We start from the raw sequence: 20,545 nt of genomic DNA on the forward strand, positions 1-20,545 counted from the left end.
ATTTGTCCTGTTTGTCCTGATTAGACTGTAAACTCTGTTGAGCAGGGACTGTTTCTTCAAGTTCAAGTGTACAGCACTGCGTACGTCTAGTAGTGCTATAGAAATGAAAATTAGTAGTATTAGTAGTGGAAAATGTGCTAGTTATGATCGGCACCTATTGTTGGGGTGGAGATAGCGAGCAGGTCAGCAGCAACAGTGGGCAGGAAAGAGTGGGGTTCATGTGGGTGGGTGGATGGAGTGTGTGTTCAAGGAGACGGGCTGGAAATATTATTGGTGAGGGGGATGTACATGGGGGGGGGGAGGGAAAAGGGGGAAATACAGTACATGGATAAAAAAGGATGGAGAGGGGGACATGCTGCTCATGGATGTTTTGCTTTTTTTTTTGGAAATGTACATCTTTTCTAATTATGTATTTTGCAGAGTACGGAAGAAATGCATTTTTGCTACTTTTACCAGTATTTTTAATTTAATTTATTTATTTTATTTTCAGCACGTGATCCCTGAGCTGACTATGCAATTTACAATTTCTATAAAGTACACAGGCAAGCGGTCTGCAAGATCCAGAACAGCAGAAAAGCAGACCCATGTGGTAAAATAAAACAAAATGTATTCAATGCAGAATACATAAAATTCCTCTAACCATGGAAAGTTGTATGCTGATTTTTTGTATATGCGTTGAATACATTTTGTTTTATTTTACCACGTGGGTCTACTTTTCTTAACTGCTGTCCAGGATCTTGCTGTTTACAGTTTCTATTACCAGTACTTTGCACTGTCCTTAATGGGCTCACAATCTAAGTTATATATTGTACCTGAGGCAATGGAGGGTTAAGTGACTTGTTTAGGATCACATGCAGCTCCAGAGGGAATTGAATAAGGTTCTCCAGGATCTCAACCCAGGTAGTGGCAGGAATCAAATGTGGTTTCCCAGGTCTGCAACCTGCTGCACTAACCATTAGACCACTCTTCCACTCCACTGCTGGCTTTCTTTGGGGGGTCAAGAAGGTGATTGTATGGTGTGGAATGGCAGGGGCAGGGTGGGCCCGGGATGCATTTTATTTTTTTGTGTCCTCTTTTTTTTTTATCTCCACAAATATGGTAACCCTACTCTTGGCAGAAGGAAGAGGGTGTGGCTGGAAGCACAAGCAGTAGGCAGTATTTGAAGGGCTAAAACCCCTTGGGTCAGTGAATAGGACCCTAAAGCAATGAGTAAACCAGAAAAGTAAAGAGAGGATGGGAGAGGAAAGCCTTGGGAAAGTTTAAAAGATTGCTGCAGCCTTGAAAGTGGGGGTTGGGAAAGGAAAGCCTTTGGGAGAGGTTGAAAGATTATTACAGCCTTGAAAGTGGGGGCTGGGAAAGGTTGAAGGATTATTGCAGCCTAGAAAGAGAGCCTAGAAGAAGGTTTAGACCCTGAGAAGGAAAGCTGTAGTTTGGGGAATAGAGATCCCAGTAAAAAGGAATTGGCAGATGTATAGCCTAGGCATAGATTATGTGCAGCTAGGTTTATTCACATGGCGAAGGATTACAGCAGTGCTAAGAATTAAGAGCACTGTATGCTAGATGCAGAGAGGGGAGAAGGGAGAAACCTTCTTGTGCAGTGCTTTGCAACCCAAGGGAAGCAGCACTGGCAGGCTGAACTGGGAAAAGGGTTTGAGATCCTAAGTGTGGCACATGTTTTATGCAGAGAATGAAGGATACTGTGCAAACAAGAGAGACAGCACTGGCAGGCAGAGCCTGGAAGAACGGGATTGCCTATGACTCCGATGAGCAACCAGTACTGTGGGACCAGAGAGGGGTAGGAGAGAATCTTCACTGGTATATATTTGATGTCCTACTGTTTGTAAAGAAAGGGAAAATATTATTTTTAGTGGTGGTTTTTTACATTATGGAAGCCCTATGAGAAAATGCCAAGAATAAAGGCTTGTATTTTCTCTTTGCTATAACCAAAATAAAAGATTGGTTTGGGGAAATGCTGGGAATTGTGGTTATTTTAGGAAAAGGCCCCCATTGGGTTAAGTTGAGCTAGTTCTGGGGGGAAGTAGGAATAACAGGAAGGCTGCAGCTTCCTCTCAGTACCAGCCATACCTCCTTCAGAGACCGCTCACTCATCTTAACCAGTCGTCAGGACCGGGACTTACACCCTAGTGCTCCCCCTAATGGTGGCAATGGGCAAAGCATGGCTGAGGGCACCAATTGATATGCATAACTTACAGAATCCTATACGGAACGCATGACCTTGCTGCAAGAACATGCCAACAGTTACACCATGGCTATAACTGATGAGGTGTACATTTTTGGCTTGGCAATGGTGGCTTACATTAGTATTCTATAATGGAATCTTGGTACCAAGGTCCCAAAACAGAATTGGCACTCAGCTTGTACCAATGAGATACCAAATCTGGCACACAACTTTATAGAGTTAACATAATACATGGATGCTAGCTAATGCTTGCATTAGCACAGATTAATGTGATTAAAATAGGCATTAATGCAAATATCCATTAATACTTAAAACAGTCATTCAGAAGGAACTTTGGACCTCACTCTCATACTCTTTGCATGATTCAGACCTGCCAGGATAATAAGTATCTCCTGAGCTGAACTGGTATATCAGCGCATGTCATTCCTCTGTATGATAAAAGATTACTTTAAAAGTTTGATTCAAGCTCTTTCGTAATAGCATATTGCCTTTGTAGCAGCCTCTATGACTAAGAGCAGCCAGCAATATGCTTCTAGGTAAGTCATACTACAATTAAATGAGAAGCTGGTCAAAGACCAAAATTTATATATCACCAACAAAGAAACTGGACCCTATGGATATCTGGACCAACAGTTTCCGCATCTGAAGTCTGTATGCAAATACTGCACTAAAGCTTAGAATTTCAGAAGACGCTGAAAAAGAGATATGGTCCACAGTTGGTAGGGTGTCAATGTTGCATTTTTCTTTGGTAAGCATAGTCAACATAGCAGCAATTAAAAAAAATATATGCTTTGTCATCTGTATGTTTTGTATTCCTGCTAGGGTAGAAAAACATGCCATGGCATTTTCCTCCAGATCTGAAAGTTCTTTTGTTTGGTATTAAAGAACAATACACGTCATTAAAAGTCAGCCCATTGCACATGAAAGCATATAGTTCTATGAGGTCACATCAACATTTCAATTCCTCGAATTAGACTAGTGGTGTCAAATTTCTGGAAGATCCTGTCCTGTGAAATTGTATTCTGTTCTGGTCTGGTCGGAGAAGGGGAGTTACCATCCCATTATTGTTAAAAATTCAGTTCCTTGGGTATCTCCCATGGGAAACCACTTCGGCCAAAATGACCATAGCAAGCTGTTTTCTGATAAATTGGCTTCTTTAAGTCAAGATCCCTGTGATGTGAAAAATAATAAAGTTTTGTTTTAATGTTTAAATAGGTCAGCAAGACATCAAACTTCATAATCACATTCTCTGGGTATTATTCCCTACTTTGTTAGATGACAAGAATTATTAAGGTCCATCCGTAACCAAAATGACTTATGTGCTTGACTGGTTGACTTTGTACTTAACCACATAGATCACTGGCACTACAAATGTTGACCCTCTGACCAGTTAAATTTTAACCGGACAATTCATTGTCTGGCTAAAATTGATCCAAATAACTGTGGGAGGGGTTGGAGGCATTCTGAGGTTAGAGTTTACAAATATATGGACAGTGCTGATTTTCAACACTATAAGGACAATTCTATAATCTAGGCATCTTAACTGCATGCCTGTTGTGCACATAAATGTATAGAATAACTGCATTTATTAGGGGTAACTTCTATAAACTGTGCCTAAAAAAATCAGCACAAAAAAAAAAGCACATAACTGTATTCTATAAACTGCACCAAAAGCTAGCCATGGTTTACAGAATAGCGTTTAAGCCTAGGGATTGTGCCTACATTTAGGCACAGAGTCACAAAAGAGAGGGTAACAGCATACAACTATAAACAGAAGCACAAGAAAAGCAAACACTGGGCCTTCAGGATTGAGAAAAATGTTAACCTTTTATTCTGACAATGACCTGACGCGGGTCGTGTTTCGGTGCGCAAACGCCTGCATCAGGAGTCAAGAAAATCCTATAGGTCTCCTCGTGGACATATAAGATAAACAATGAGGATATATTTCCCAAAGTTAACTGATAGTCCGTATACACTTCAAAACGCCTGGGCTCCAAATGGTGGAACTCAATACCCAAGGCCATAAGAAGCATCACTAACTACTACTACTACTACTACTATTTAACATTTCTAAAGCACTACTAGGGTTACGCAGCGCTGTACAATTTAACATACAGTTGTGGAAATAAGTATTTGATCCCTTGCTGATTTTGTAAGTTTGCCCACTGACAAAGACATGAGCAGCCCATAATTGAAGGGTAGGTTATTGGTAACAGTGAGAGATAGCACATCACAAATTAAATCCGGAAAATCACATTGTGGAAAGTATATGAATTTATTTGCATTCTGCAGAGGGAAATAAGTATTTAATCCCTCTGGCAAACAAGACCTAATACTTGGTGGCAAAACCCTTGTTGGCAAGCACAGCGGTCAGACGTCTTCTGTAGTTGATGATGAGGTTTGCACACATGTCAGGAGGAATTTTGGTCCACTCCTCTTTGCAGATCATCTCTAAATCATTAAGAGTTCTGGGCTGTCGCTTGGCAACTCGCAGCTTCAGCTCCCTCCATAAGTTTTCAATGGGATTAAGGTCTGGTGACTGGCTAGGCCACTCCATGACCCTAATGTGCTTCTTCCTGAGCCACTCCTTTGTTGCCTTGGCTGTATGTTTTGGGTCATTGTCGTGCTGGAAGACCCAGCCACGACCCATTTTTAAGGCCCTGGCGGAGGGAAGGAGGTTGTCACTCAGAATTGTACGGTACATGGCCCCATCCATTCTCCCATTGATGCGGTGAAGTAGTCCTGTGCCCTTAGCAGAGAAACACCCCCAAAACATAACATTTCCACCTCCATGCTTGACAGTGGGGACGGTGTTCTTTGGGTCATAGGCAGCATTTCTCTTCCTCCAAACACGGCGAATTGAGTTCATGCCAAAGAGCTCAATTTTTGTCTCATCTGACCACAGCACCTTCTCCCAATCACTCTCGGCATCATCCAGGTGTTCACTGGCAAACTTCAGACGGGCCGTCACATGTGCCTTCCGGAGCAGGGGGACCTTGCGGGCACTGCAGGATTGCAATCCGTTATGTCGTAATGTGTTACCAATGGTTTTCGTGGTGACAGTGGTCCCAGCTGCCTTGAGATCATTGACAAGTTCCCCCCTTGTAGTTGTAGGCTGATTTCTAACCTTCCTCATGATCAAGGATACCCCACGAGGTGAGATTTTGCGTGGAGCCCCAGATCTTTGTCGATTGACAGTCATTTTGTACTTCTTCCATTTTCTTACTATGGCACCAACAGTTGTCTCCTTCTCGCCCAGCGTCTTACTGATGGTTTTGTAGCCCATTCCAGCCTTGTGCAGGTGTATGATCTTGTCCCTGACATCCTTAGACAGCTCCTTGCTCTTGGCCATTTTGTAGAGGTTAGAGTCTGACTGATTCACTGAGTCTGTGGACAGGTGTCTTTCATACAGGTGACCATTGCCGACAGCTGTCTGTCATGCAGGTAACGAGTTGATTTGGAGCATCTACCTGGTCTGTAGGGGCCAGATCTCTTACTGGTTGGTGGGGGATCAAATACTTATTTCCCTCTGCAGAATGCAAATAAATTCATATACTTTCCACAATGTGATTTTCCGGATTTAATTTGTGATGTGCTATCTCTCACTGTTACCAATAACCTACCCTTCAATTATGGGCTGCTCATGTCTTTGTCAGTGGGCAAACTTACAAAATCAGCAAGGGATCAAATACTTATTTCCACCACTGTAGAAGGACAGTCCCTGCTCAAAGAGCTTACAATCTAAAGGACAAATGTACAGTCAGTCAAGTAGGGGCAGTCAAATTATCTCCATATCAGAAAAGAACTGAAGACCTACCTATACAAAAAGTTCTATAACTAGCCACACAAATTACAGATGCTCTATAACACACCTTAACCGAAAAACACTACTGTAACTACACCTAACTGCAAACTGTAAGCCATTTTGAACTGAAACTTGTTTTTGGAAAATAGTGGGATACAAGAATGCATAAATAAATATAACACTCACAAAGATGTTAAGAGAGTCGGCCCTAGGACTAATTCCTGAGGTACACCACTGACAACATCCCTTTCCTTGGAGCAAGCTCCATTTACCACTACCCTCTGTCTCCTTCCATTTAACCAGTTTTTAACCCAATCAGTCACTTTGGGGCCCATGCCAAGGGCACTCAGTTGATTTATCAGTCACCTGTGCAGAACCGTGTTGAAGGCTTTGCTAAAATCCAAGTACACCACATGTAGCACCCCTCCCATATCCAGCTGTTTGGTCACCCATTCAAAGAAATCAGTCAGATTTGTCTGACAAGACCTGCCTCTAGTGAAACCATGCTGCCTCGGGTCCTGAAGTCCATTCGATTCTAGAAACCTCACAATTCTAGAAACCTCAGAAACTAATGGAAGTGTTTCCATTAGTTTACTCACCACTGAGGTCACTCTTGTGCAGAGGGACCACATCTGCCCTTCTCCAATCCTCTGGGACCACTCCACACTCTAAGGATGCATTGAAGAGGTCAGACAACGGAGCCACCAGAACTTCTCTGAATTCCTTGAGTACCATCAGATGTATCCCATCAGGCCCCATTGCTTTGTCTATTTTTAGTTTAGCTAGCTCATCACAAACACAGACTTCTGAAAATCAGTCCTGGTCTACCACACATCCATTCCCATTTGCATTTGTTTTCTGCGATCCTACCCCTGGCCCTTCATCCATGAACGCACAACAGAAATAAATTGTTAAGCAGTTCAGCTTTAGCCTTATCAGCTTCTACATATTTTTGCCCATTCACCCTTGAGACTCACATTGCCATTTTGACACATTCTCCTATCAGTTACATATCTAAAAAACATATTGTCTCCCAATTTTACTGTATTGGCTATCTTTTCTTCCATTTACATCTTTGCTTTCCTTACAGCTTTTCCAGCTTCTCTTAGCTTATCCAAGTACTTTTGCCTGTTTTCCTCTTTCTGCATTTATGAAGGCTAACCTTTTTTCCCTTACTTTATCAGCTGCTACATTTCAGAACCAAAGCAGCCTTCTTTCCTCTTATTTTTATATGGAAAATATATACAAAGCAAATCGTTGAAAAACCAAAATATATTTTATTGATGAAAACTGATTAAAATATGTATACAATAGCCCAACACAGGCCGTGTTTCGCCCAACTGGGCTGCTTCAGGGGCTACAAAATAAATAATATACAATAATACACGGCCTGTGTCGAGAGTAATTTTGTATATTATTTATTTTGTAGCCCCTGAAGCAGCCCAGTTGGGCGAAACACGGCCTGTGTCGGGCTATTGTATACATATTTTAATCGGTTTTCATCAATAAAATATATTTTGGTTTTTCAACGATCTGCTTTGTATATTACTTTATTTTTTGTCTATTAGATTGTAAGCTCTTTGAGCAGGGACTGTCCTTCTATGTTTGTGCAGCGCTGCGTACGCCTTGTAGCGCTATAGAAATGCTAAATAGTAGTAGTAGTAGTAGTATATTTTCCATCTTGGAGCTTGCAAACCATCTGCCCTTGTGTTTTCTTGGACCCTCTTATTTTTATATACTTTTTTAACATAAAGGTTTGTCACCTTTAAAATAGTTCCTTTCAGTTTTGCCCACTGCTGTTCTACTTCCTTCAGCTGTTCCAATTCAACTAACTCTTTTTTGAGATATTCTCCCATCTTGACAAAGTTAGTACTTTTGAAGTCAAGAAACTTCAGGGTTGAATAAGCCCTCTCATCCTGTGACTTAATTTTGAACCACACCATTCTGTGGTCATTAGAAGCCAAATGATCACCCACCACAGCATTAGAAACAATCTCCCTGTTTGTAAGCACCAGGTTCAGAATATCTCCATCCCATTTGGGTTCCATTACTGGCTGCTGGAACAATTCTTCCTGTAGAGAATTCAATATCCCCTTGTTTCTAGACGACCCCGCAACGGGGACACCCCAATCAACTTCCGGCATATTAAAATCACCTATCAGTAGTACTTCCCCTTTCCTACCTAACTTGTGAATGTCTTCAATTAAATCTCTGTCCATTTCTTCTGACTGTGAAGGAGGCCTGTATATCACACCAATGTAAATACATTTTCCATTCCGTCTTTCCAGATTAACCCATGGTGCTTCATCCTTACCCCATGTGTCTTGCAATTATGTTCCTTTAATATTATTCTTAAAGGGACAGAATTATAAGACACATGTTGGCTTGTTAAAAAGCCAATTACTAGTGCTAATTAGTTTGTTATTCAATTAAAATGCACATGCAAATTGGACACATGCACATTTTAATGCTTTTTATAGAATTAGGGGTTCGTGTACATTTACTTGTAAAAAGTGCCTGCAGTGTGCCTAAATGCTGTTCTGCAAATACTCACTTAACTTTCATAGTGCATATTTACAACGGGTGTGTACATAGGGGCGAAATATGGAAGGGTCCTCATTTGCATGCACAACATATGCATGTCCCTGCTGCATTTAGGCTCCCGTACTTATGGCTGATGTAACTGCAGGTGCCTAAATGTTAGGCGTGCTGATAATGGGTAACACTGATATTCTATACTGACACCTAGGTGCCCAGATTCAGATACAGAATAGGATCCTACCATGCAGCCTCGGGGCACCAAAATGGAGGCACCCAGTTGTAAATTTGCTCCCCTTCTCCCAAAGAGATGCCCATTTGAAGCCTATTCTAGAATATTTATTTATGTATTTATTTAAGTGCCTACTTTCTGTAATAGAATACTAGTATAACCAACTACATATGAATGTATGTGTTTAAAAATAAGCACTTATGCCAGCCATAGAGTTGCTATAAATGCTTGTGCCTTGATTTGGGAACTATGGACTAGATTCAGTAAACTGCGCCGAGCGCTATTCTATAAAGGGTGTCCGCACTTTATAGAATAGCGCCTAATCTGCGCCTGACTTAAAGTACCTGCATTTGCACCTGCTGAAACCAAGTGTAAATGCCGGTGCCTAAGTTAAGCGCGGATCAGGCGTATTCTATAAAAACGTGCATAACTCATAGGAACACCACGGAAATGCCCCCTAAACACATCCCTTTAAAATTATACAACATATAGAATACGATGTGTGCGTAACTCCTAATTATTTTATTTATTGCATTTGTATCCCACATTATCCCACCTCTTTGCAGGCTCAATGTGGCTTACAATAATTAAGGCCAATTAACACCAATTGGTTATTAGCAACCAATTATTGGTGTTTATTAGATCATTAATCAAGTTGCATGCGCAAATCAGCTATGAGCACTGATTTGCATGTGCAACTTTAGTCACCATATATAGAATCGGGAGGTATGTGCACAACTTATAGTATTCTATAAGCTACCAGGTTGACATTCAAAGTAATTTAACCGGTAGAAACTGCTCCTGGCCAGTGGGGCTAAATAGCTATTTTCAGTGGCACTTAACCGGTTAATCCAATTAGCGCCTATCTCAAAACTGGCTCTTTTGGGGGCATTCTGTAGGAAGAATCAGCATTTGGTCAGTTAAGTACTGATATTCAGCCCTGTGTACGCACATCGGCAAAGTACAAACTATCGAAGATATACAAGTGCTTACAGGACAGCATGTACTCGCGACCTAACTTTAGGTAGTTCTTTATAAAATTGCCTCTTATCTGTATTCACTTACGGGGAACCAAACAGCTGTCCTAAATTTAACCGAATAACTTATCTGTTTAAGTATAGTACTGCATATTTATTCATCTAAATTAAGGGGATCCGTTATTTGCGTATCTTTAAGTGAAATTTCAGCCAAGTGATTTGGTTAAGTGGATTGAGTCCCACTAAATATTGTCCCTTTACTGTTTAAATCCTGGTATATAAAATATTACTTATTGTGTTGTTGCCATCACTCAAGCCTGTATCTATGTTCTGGTCACTTCTAATGCATTCACCAAAATCCCAGACAGAGTCTGTCACAACAAACTTAAGGTTACCCTGAATAATGTGCACCAAATGGAATTGTAAATAGCTAGTTACCCATAACAGCTGTTGTGTCTCAATACTTCTCTCTGAATAAGTAAGAACATAAGCATTGCCATACTAGGACAGACTGAAGTTTCATCAAGCCTAGCATCATGTTTCCAACAGTAGCCAATCCGAGTCACAAGTACCTGGCAAGATCCCAAACAGTAGAACAGATTTTATGCTGTTTATCCTAGAATATGCAGTGCATATTCCCAAGTCCATCTTAATAATGGCTTATGGACTTTTCTTTTAGGAAATTATTCAAACCTTTTTTAAACTCTGATAAGCTAACTGCGTTTACCACATTCTCTGGCAATAAATTCCAGAGTTTAATTACACGTTGAGTGAAGAAATATTTTCTCTGATTTGTTTTAAATTTACTACTTAGTAGTTTCTTTGTGTGCCACCTAGTCCTAGTATTTTTGGAAAAAATAAACAAGTGATTCACATCTACCTGTTCAACTCCATTCAGTATTTTGTATACTTCTATCATATCTCCCCTCAGCTGTCTCTTCTCCAAGCTGAAGAGCCCTATAGCCTTTCCTCATAGGGAAGTCATCCCATCCCCTTTATCATTTCCATCACCCTTCTCTGTACCTTTTGTAATTCTACTATATCTTTTTTGAGACACGGTGACCAGAACTGCACACAGTATTCGAGGTGAGGTCGCACCATGGAGCGATACAAAGGCATTAGAAAATTCTCAGTTTTGTTTTCCATTCCTGTCCTAATAATTCCTAACATTCTATTTTCTCTCCTAGCCGCCACTGAACACTAAGCAGAGGGTTTCAACGTACATCAACAATAACACCTAGATCCTTTTCCTGGTTAGTGACTCCTAATGTGAAACCTTGCATCACATAGCTATAGTTTGGGATCCTCTTTCCCACATGCATCACTTTGCATTTGCTCACATTAAACGTCATCTGCCATTTGGATGCCCAGTGTCCCAGTCTCATAAGGTCCTCTTGTAATTTAACAACTTTGAATAACTTTATGTCATCAGCAAATTTAATTACCTCAATAGTTACTCCCATCTCTAGATCATTTATAAATATGTTAAAAAGCATCGATCCCAGCACAGACCCCTGGGTAACCCCACTATCTACCCTTCTCCATTGAGAATACTGACCATTTAACTCTACTGTCTGTTTTCTCTCTTTTAACCAGTTTTTAAATCCACAATAGGACATTGCCTCCTATCCAGTGACTTTCTAATTTCTTCAGGAGTCTTTGTGGTACTTTGTCAAATGCCTTTTGAAAATCCAGATATACAATATTGACCAGCTCACCTTTATCCACGTGCTTATTCACCCCTTCAAAGAAATGTAATAGATTGGTGAGGCAAGATTTCCCTTGACTAAATCCATGTTGGCTTTGTCTCATTAATCCATGCTTATGTATATGCTCTGCAATTTTGTTCTTTATAATAGTCTCTACCATTTTGCCCAGCACCGACGTCAGACTCACCAGCCTATAATTTCTGAGATCACTACTGGACCCCTTTTAAGAAATTGGCATTACATTGGCCACCCTCCAATCTTACAGTACCATGCTTAATTTTAAAGATAAATTACATATTACTAACAATAACTCTGCAAGTTCATTTTTCAATTCTATCAGTATTCTGGGATGTATACCATCCAGTCCAGATGATTTGCTACTCTTCAATTTGTCAAATTGCTCTATTACATCTTCTCTACATTACTGTTACCAGGGACTAGCTAGAGTCCTTCTCAAACTGACATGGACCAGCTGGCTACCTTTTCTTTTTAAAATAGATCTCTTTCCTCATTCACTGAGTATTTTCACAGAACATTGAACAGCAATAAGCCACAATTCTGTAGCAAATCTAAAAATATTTCCATACCTGGCTTTTTTTACTTTTCTCCATCTCATCTCTCCTCTTTTGTTCTGCCCATTTTACAGCCTTTACTTTTTGTCTTTAATCCTGTGAAACATCCTATTTTTACTTTATGTTTCCTATCTTTTCTTCCTTTCCTGTTGTCTCTGTCCTCTCACTTGCTCAAATTATCCCTCCACCATTACCCTATTCACTGCACTCACATAACCCACCTTCCCTTACTTGCTGGCTGAATCCTTGTACTTATACAGTGACCCACTCCCCAATCAAATACCCTCTCTCCCTTCTCAATCACCCTCAACCATCCCCACTCAGCCACTCAGTCATTCTCTAGCTAGCTAGCAGCCTCAGCGAGCCAGTCACCTATCATACAGCCACTGACCCAGATAGCCAGCGCCATAGGATCACCATTTGGAAATTTCCTTCCTAGTAAATCTTACCCTCTTCTCTCCCCAAGCTGGCCATAAGCTACTAACTAGGACTGAGAAAAAGAATCTTCTTCTTGTTGACCATGTTAATTCAATGATATCTTAAATTTTAAAAAAGCAGTAGATACATATCAATATCTATGGAATATTTACCTGACAATCACTCCGGGTCGAAGGTCAAAGTTCTGGTTTACAATATGCAGTAGCTCTTTTTCTGTCTTCTGGGAGGTTCCATAAGTGAACAATGAAATGGAGAGAGGCTGGGCCACTCCAATGGCATACGAAACCTTACGTGAAAGAAAGGCGTGATTACTTATGCAACTACAACATCTTACTCTATAATAGAACCTAAAGCTAAATGATAACTGATTACTGAACATCAAATATGAAAATGGGTCTGTACCAGGACCTGTGCTGTTTAACATATTCATAAATGATCTGGAGAAAGGAGTGACAAATGTGCAGAATAAATCTGTGGATGACATAAAATTATTCAATAACAGCGACAAAAAAAGCACCAAGAGCCTCCAGAACTGAGGAGAGCAAACATCTTTATTTTCAGACCTGACACGGGCCATGTTTCAGCATCTATGTCTGCATCAGGGGGTCTGTCAAAATAATACAAACATATACTAAAAGATATAGACAAATAAAAACAACGTGTGCATACATAAATATGGTGTACTAAGACCAGAAATTCAATTCCGGACCATGTGTGAGCTTCGGCATTGAATTTCAAGGTTTTTAAAAGTCGGCTAGCTCACGACTGATTACATTAATATTCAGACTTAACCGGCCATTGGTTAGTGCATAAAGATAGAACAGCTATTTCCATATCATCAAGCTGATCAATCCATAAACTGGTGGGTTGTGTCCATCTACCAGCAGGTGGAGATAGAGAGCAATCCTTTTGCCTCCCTATATGTGGTCATGTGCTGCCGGAAACTCCTCAGTATGTTCTCTATCTCAGCAGGTGGTGGTCACACACAGCAGCAGCTCTGGCTAGGCCTCCAAGCCTAATTTTTAGGTTTTGTTGAGTGCCTGGGGTTGAGGGCTCTTCTTGAGCAAGTGCAAACCTGGTGGCGCCAGGTCCCTCCTTTTCTCCCCCCTCCCGCTGGCTCCGTTTAAAAAAAAAAACAAAAACATTTTGAACGTCCTTAAAGGCGTTTATTTCGACGTTTATTTAAACGTTTATTGCAGCTACTCACTGGGACACCAGGTCGTTACAGCTCGGAGCGGACAGCAGGTAATTTTTACCTTTTATAGCGGGCAGGAGGTTCCCCGATTGGTCTCCACGTGACCCATGGCGTCGGAGGGCGAGGGCGCAAAGAGTCGCTCCCCGGATCGCGTGTGCGCTTCTAGAGGGGATGCGGGGGTCTTAAAGTCTGATTCGCCCTTGTTGGGTGACAGTTTCGTGACCGATGAGTGTCCCGGTCCTTCCTCCGGTGTGGCGGTTTTTTCCCGCCATAAACGCCCATCCCCCGCGGCTCGCCTCCGCCATATTGGTCGGCCATGCGGCTCGGACGGCTTCTTCTTGGGCCGCCCTTGAGGTGGGAGACATTGATGCCATGAACGTCCTTAATTTGGGCGACGGCACAGAAGCGGCTAAACTTAAGTGCCGTTCTTCCCGCGCGGCTCCTTCGCGGAGTGTCGCGCCGGACGCCATCTTGGATGCGCAGCATGTCTCTCCCCCACTCTTGCGAGCGTCGGTTGAGGGTGCGTCTAGGGCTGTAGCCCAGGCTGCGGAAGTGCACAGTCTGGGGGGTTTCTCCCCCGAGTTTGTTTTGCTGCTGCATCAGGCCTTCCTTATGCAAAACGCTGCCCCTGCTCCCTCGTCTGGTAAAGAGGTTGAGGCCCCCGGAGGTAAACGCCCTCGGGTTGATTCCCAGGCCTTGGAGGACTTTGTCTCCTCCGATGTAGATGAGGGCAGCGTATCTGAGTTCTCCCAACGGTCCTTTGCGGATTCCTTGGAGGAGACGGATCCCCGCTCGGATGGAGCGGATGACCCCTCTGCAGCGCGGCTCTTTAGCTCAGAGGATTTGCCCAACCTGTTAGTGCAGGCCATGGGCATTTTGAAGATTTCCTCTCCGGAGGACGTCTCTCCCTCAGCCCCTGTTGGCTCTGCCATTATGCTGGGGACGAAGCGCCCGCCTAGAACCTTCCACGTGCATGATGCCATGCACACCTTAATTTCGGCTCAATGGGATGTCCCGGAAGCGAGCCTTAAAGTGGCTAGGGCTATGTCCCGCCTCTATCCTTTGCCTGAAAGTGAACGTGAGGCCTATCTGTGGCCTACCGTGGATTCTTTAATCACTGCGGTGACTAAGAAAACGGCGTTGCCGGTGGAAGGTGGCACGGCCCTAAAGGACGCCCAAGACAGAAGATTGGAGGCGGCCTTAAGGTCGTCCTTTGAGGCGACTGCTTTAAGTTTGCAGGCCTCAGTTTGCGGCTCCTATGTGGCCAGGGCGTGCCTGACTTTGGTGCAGCGGGCTTCCCCCTCGGATCATTCCTTGAGGGCTGATTGGCCGGCCCTGGAATCGGGCTTGGCCTATTTGGCAGACTTGCTGTATGATGTCTTGAGGGCCTCAGCTAAAGGCATGGCTCAGACAATCTCTGCGCGGCGGTGGCTTTGGCTGAAGCATTGGTCTGCTGACCACGCCTCTAAATCCCGCCTAGCGAAATTGCCTTTTAAGGCAAGCTGCTCTTTGGGGTCGAGCTGGACAAAATCGTGACCGATCTCGGCACGTCTAAGGGCAAGAAGTTACCAGAGGTCAGGGCTCGGGCTAGTACTCGTCCCGGTACCTCCAGAGGACGGTTTCAGGAAGCCCGTCGGTACCGCCCGGGCAGGTCGGGCTCTTCTGCCTCCTCTTCCTTCAAGAGGAACTTCTCCCCCAAGCAGCATTCCTTTCGCAGAGACCGCCGTCCCGGAGGTGCTCCCTCCGGTCCTCCCCCAGGGTCTCGTACCCAATGACGGGGCCTTGGTCCACACCCCAGTGCAGATTGGAGGACGGCTGTCCTCGTTTCTGGGTGAGTGGACCACAATAACTTCAGACGCTTGGGTGCTGGAAGTCATCAAAGACGGCTACAAGCTAGAGTTCTGCCGACCCTTAAGAGACGGGTTTGTACTCTCTCCCTGCAAGTCTCCGGTCAAAGCTGTGGCAGTGCAGCAGACCTTGGACAATCTGATCCGCCTGGGTGCGGTCGTTCCGGTGCCAGAAAATCAGCTTGGCAAGGGACGTTACTCCATTTACTTTGTGGTACCAAAGAAAGGAGGTTCTGTACGGCCTATCCTCGACCTCAAAGGGGTCAATCGGGCCTTGAAAGTTCGGCACTTTCGCATGGAGACTCTCCGCTCTGTTATAGCGGCAGTGAAGGCAGGGGAGTACCTGGCATCCTTGGACATCAAGGAAGCGTACTTGCATATTCCCATCTGGCCTCCCCATCAACGCTTTCTGCGTTTTGCAGTCCTGGGCCGACACTTCCAGTTCAGAGCCCTCCCGTTCGGGTTGGCTACTGCTCCGCGGACCTTCTCCAAAGTCATGGTGGTCATCGCGGCCTTCCTGAGGAAGGAAGGAGTACAAGTCCATCCTTATCTGGACGACTGGTTGATCCAAGCCCCCTCTTATGCAGAGTGCGGCAAAGCTGTGAACCGGGTGGTTGCTCTTTTGAGCTCCCTGGGGTGGATCATCAACTGGGAGAAAAGCCAGCTGCGCCCGACTCAGTCCCTGGAGGATCTGGGAGTTTGATTCGACACCCAAGTGGGCAGAGTGTTCCTGCCAGACAATCGGATTGTCAAACTTCAGGCTCAGGTGGACCAGTTCCTAGTAGCCTCTCCTCTTCGGGCTTGGGACTATGTGCAGCTGTTGGGCTCTATGACGGCCACGATGGAAGTAGTGCCCTGGGCCAGGGCTCATATGAGACCACTACAACACTCTCTGCTGCAGCGCTGGACTCCGATGTCGGAGGATTATGCTGTGCGCCTTCCCTTGGACCCAGCAGTGCGCAAGGCGCTGAGCTGGTGGATGCAGACAGACAAGTTGTCTGCGGGAATGCCTCTGGTGACCCCGGAGTGGATTGTTGTCACGACGGACGCCTCTTTGTCAGGCTGGGGAGCCCACTGCTTGGGAAGGACAGCGCAGGGGCTCTGGTCTCCTGCAGAGGCAAAGTGGTCTATCAACCTCCTGGAACTCAGAGCCATTCGGTTGGCGCTTTTGGAGTTCATCCCGGTACTGGCGTTGAAGCCAGTACGGGTCCTGTCGGACAATGCCACGGCTGTGGCCTATGTCAACCGCCAGGGAGGTACCAAGAGCGCCCCTCTAGCCAAGGAGGCTATGAGTCTATGCCAGTGGGCGGAAGCGAACCTGGAACAGCTGTCAGCGGCCGACATTGCCGGAGTCATGAATGTCAAGGCGGACTTTCTCAGTCGCCATACCTTGGAGCCCGGAGAGTGGCAGCTATCTGCTCAGGCGTTCTTGGACATCACGAAGCGCTGGGGCCAGCCGAGCCTAGATCTGATGGCGTCATCGGCCAATTGCCAAGTGCCGCGCTTTTTCAGCAGAGGACGGGACCCTCGATCCCTGGGAGTAGATGCTCTTCTCCAACAGTGGCCGACACAAGAGCTCCTCTATGTGTTCCCGCCCTGGCCCATGCTGGGCAGGGTGCTAGACCGGGTGGCAAAGCATCCAGGCCGGATAATCCTGGTGGGTCTGGATTGGCCCAGACGTCCCTGGTATGCGGACTTGATCAGGCTCTCAGTCGACGATCCTCTGCGGCTGCCAGTGGAGCAGGGCCTGTTGCATCAGGGTCCCGTGGTGATGGAGGATCCCTCCCCCTTTGGTCTTACGGCCTGGCTATTGAGCGGCAGCGTCTGAGGAAGAAGGGCTTCTCAGACAAGGTCATCGCCACTATGCTGAGAGCGAGGAAGCGCTCTACTTCTACTGCTTACGCCAGGGTTTGGCGTACCTTTGCAGCGTGGTGTGAAGCAGGCTCATTTTCTCCATTCACTGCTCCAATTTCTTCAGTGTTGGCATTCCTGCAAGAAGGTCTGGAGAAAGGCCTGTCGCTCAGTTCCCTTAAAGTCCAGGTAGCGGCCCTGGCTTGCTTCAGGGGCCGCCTGAAGGGAGCTTCCCTGGCTTCGCAGCCAGATGTGGTGCGTTTTCTCAAGGGAGTTAATCACCTGCGCCCTCCTCTGCACTCGGTGGTGCCTGCGTGGAATCTCAATCTGGTGCTAAGAGCATTACAGAAGCCGCCTTTTGAACCCTTGTCGAGGGCATCTCTGAAAGACCTGACGTTGAAAGCAGTCTTTTTGGTGGCTATCACTTCAGCCAGAAGAGTTTCCGAGCTCCAGGCGCTCTCATGTCGAGAGCCTTTTCTGCAGTTCACTGAGGCAGGAGTGACTATTCGCACAGTGCCTTCCTTCCTGCCCAAGATTGTTTCTCGCTTCCATGTGAATCAGCAGCTCTGTCTCCCTTCCTTTCGTAGGGAGGACTACCCAGAGGAATACTCTGCTCTTAAATATCTGGATGTGAGACGAGTCATCATCAGATACTTGGAAGTGACCAATGATTTCCGGAAATCGGATCATCTGTTTGTCCTGTTTGCAGGTCCTCGTAAGGGTCTGCAGGCTGCTAAGCCTACAGTGGCAAGATGGGTCAAGGAAGCCATTGCAGCGGCTTATGTGGCCGCAGGGAAGGTGCTGCCTATCCAGCTGAAGGCTCACTCCACTAGAGCTCAGGCGGCCTCGATGGCAGAGGCCGGGTCCGTCTCCTTGGAAGAGATATGCAAGGCGGCAACTTGGGCATCAGCCCATACATTCTCCAAGCATTACCGCTTGACTGTGGCTGCTCGGGCGGAGGCCCGGTTTGGAGCTTCAGTGTTGCGGTCAGGGATTTCTATGTCCCGCCCTGGGTGAGTACTGCTTCGGTACATCCCACCAGTCTATGGATTGATCAGCTTGATGATATGGAAGGTAAAATTATGTATCATACCTGATAATTTTCTTTCCATTAATCATAGCTGATCAATCCATAGTCCCTCCCAGATATCTGTACTGTTTATATTCTGGTTGCATTTCAGATTCAAGGTTAGTCTTCAGTTCCTGTTCAGGAAGACTTCGTGTTCAAGTTATTTTTTCACTTGGATTCTTCAAGAGTTGAGACGAGTTTGTGTTACAGTGAGCTGCTGCATTCCTCTCCCCTCCGTTTTACGGGGCTGGATTGAGATTTAAATTCTGCCGGCACTCCCTCCCGCTTCGTGCGGCTGTAGGGCAGCTTTGTACCCCTCCCGCTTCGGCGGTGTTAGGGTCAGTCAGCTCCTCCCGCGGTTGCAGGATAAGCCAGATCCCCCCGCATCGGCGGGTGTGGTGTCCCTCCCCCGCTCCGCGGGGATGAGCTGGACGGATTCCCCTCCCCCACTTGTGTGGGGATGAGCTGGGTTAATTCCCCTCCCCCGTTTCGGCGGTGGTGAGCTGGGCATAGTGTCCCTTTGTGGGTGTAATTCTCTAAGTGCTGAGTCCTGCGGATGGAGCTTTGATATCGACATACTGAGGAGTTTCCGGCAGCACATGACCACATATAGGGAGGCAAAAGGATTGCTCTCTATCTCCACCTGCTGGTAGATGGACACAACCCACCAGTCTATGGATTGATCAGCTATGATTAATGGAAAGAAAATTATCAGGTATGATACATAATTTTACCGTATGCGGGCCTATTTATGCGTGAAACCTGGACGGTTAAGTCTGAATATCAGGATGTAATTGGACTCCATCCCCGGAACACCCCCAACATAGCCAGCTTTAATTTCGGCAATAACAGGTCATTTTCAGCTAGGATGACCAGTTACGTGCCACTGAAAATGATTGGATAGCCAGGATCAAGCAAGTTAACCGGTCAGCAGCCTTTTCCGGCTGATTAACTCACTTTATATATTGGCCGTTCAGTGGCTACAGTTACACAAGCCCTAGACCTCCAACATAACTTGCAAACACCTAAATCTGGAAAGGATGCACATAACTTACAGTATTCTGAAGTGGCATACATAAGTGGTAGCACCACCCTTGCCCTTCATGTGAATACCCCCTTGCAGTTACAAGCTATAGCGGTTATTTTAGAAGTATCCACACATCTAAATAGCAGTCTTTAAACACCTGGAGAGGTCCAGATGTTTAAATGCCAATTCGGGACACAATATAGGAAATCCATGTATGTAGTGAGTAACTCAGATGTTGGAATTTATCCCTGCTCCAAGGCATACCTAAGTCCTGCTTCATGGGCAGCACTAAATCCTGACATCTGAGTATTGCAATTCCAGTGCACCCCCACCTTAAGCACTCCTTGCCATCACTTGACCCCTTCCCTGAATTACAAGATCCCCTGACATCAGCAGCTCCCCCCTGCATCAGAAGACCTCCTAACATCAGCAGCCCCCTCCCTGCATCAGGAGACCTCCTGACATCAGCAGCCCACTCCCTGCCATCACCCAACCCCCACTCCATATCATCAGCTCCCTCCAGACATCACAAGAACCCCCCCCCCCCAACATCATCAGCCCGCTCCTGGTGTCACCTGACTCCACCCACACATCGCCAGCCTCATCCCTGATCATAAGACCCCCTGACCCCTTCCCCATATCATCCAAACCCCCACATTAACAGAGCCCCCCACATCACCCATCCCCCCCCCCCCCCCCCCACATACACACATTACCATAACCTCCTTCCCCAAAGGCCTCCATGTTTGGGCACAAGCCCAGCATGAGGCAGCCTCCCCCATATTCCCCCCCCCCCCCCCCCCAGAGCCTGAGACTTCTCAAAATTGGTCTTGGGCTGCAAGCCCTCTAATTTTCACCCCTTCCTCCCTGACACAGTCCCTAGGCTTACCAGGGATCCCGGGTGTCTAGAGCGATGGGAGAAATGCCCACTCAATCCTGCATCGTGGCCACCAGGACCCAAAATGGCTGCCAAGACCTCTGCCAAGACCCATAGTATTATCACTTGGGATCAGGCTTCCATCATATGTCTTGTGATGTAGGGAGGAGTCTGGTGATGTGGGAGGGAATCAGATGATACCGGTAGG

At 45.6% G+C, this 20,545-nt stretch overlaps 1 protein-coding gene across 1 annotated transcript in view; it reads right to left on the reverse strand.

Moving 5' to 3' along the window:
- Nucleotides 1-590: 590 nt before the first annotated feature.
- MAT1A (methionine adenosyltransferase 1A) overlaps nt 591-20,545 on the reverse strand; it is a 96,350-nt gene continuing 76,395 nt past the window's right edge. Inside the window, exons 8-9 of the mRNA XM_030203265.1 lie at nt 12,624-12,757; nt 591-3,370 (exon numbers count right to left, since the gene is read on the reverse strand). Of these exons, the coding sequence (XP_030059125.1) occupies nt 3,268-3,370; nt 12,624-12,757 (237 nt within the window). The 3' untranslated portion in view covers nt 591-3,267. The remainder of the gene's footprint in view (nt 3,371-12,623; nt 12,758-20,545) is intronic.

Source organism: Microcaecilia unicolor, chromosome 5 (assembly GCF_901765095.1).
Source record: "Microcaecilia unicolor chromosome 5, aMicUni1.1, whole genome shotgun sequence".
NCBI classification, from domain to species: Eukaryota; Metazoa; Chordata; class Amphibia; order Gymnophiona; family Siphonopidae; genus Microcaecilia; species Microcaecilia unicolor.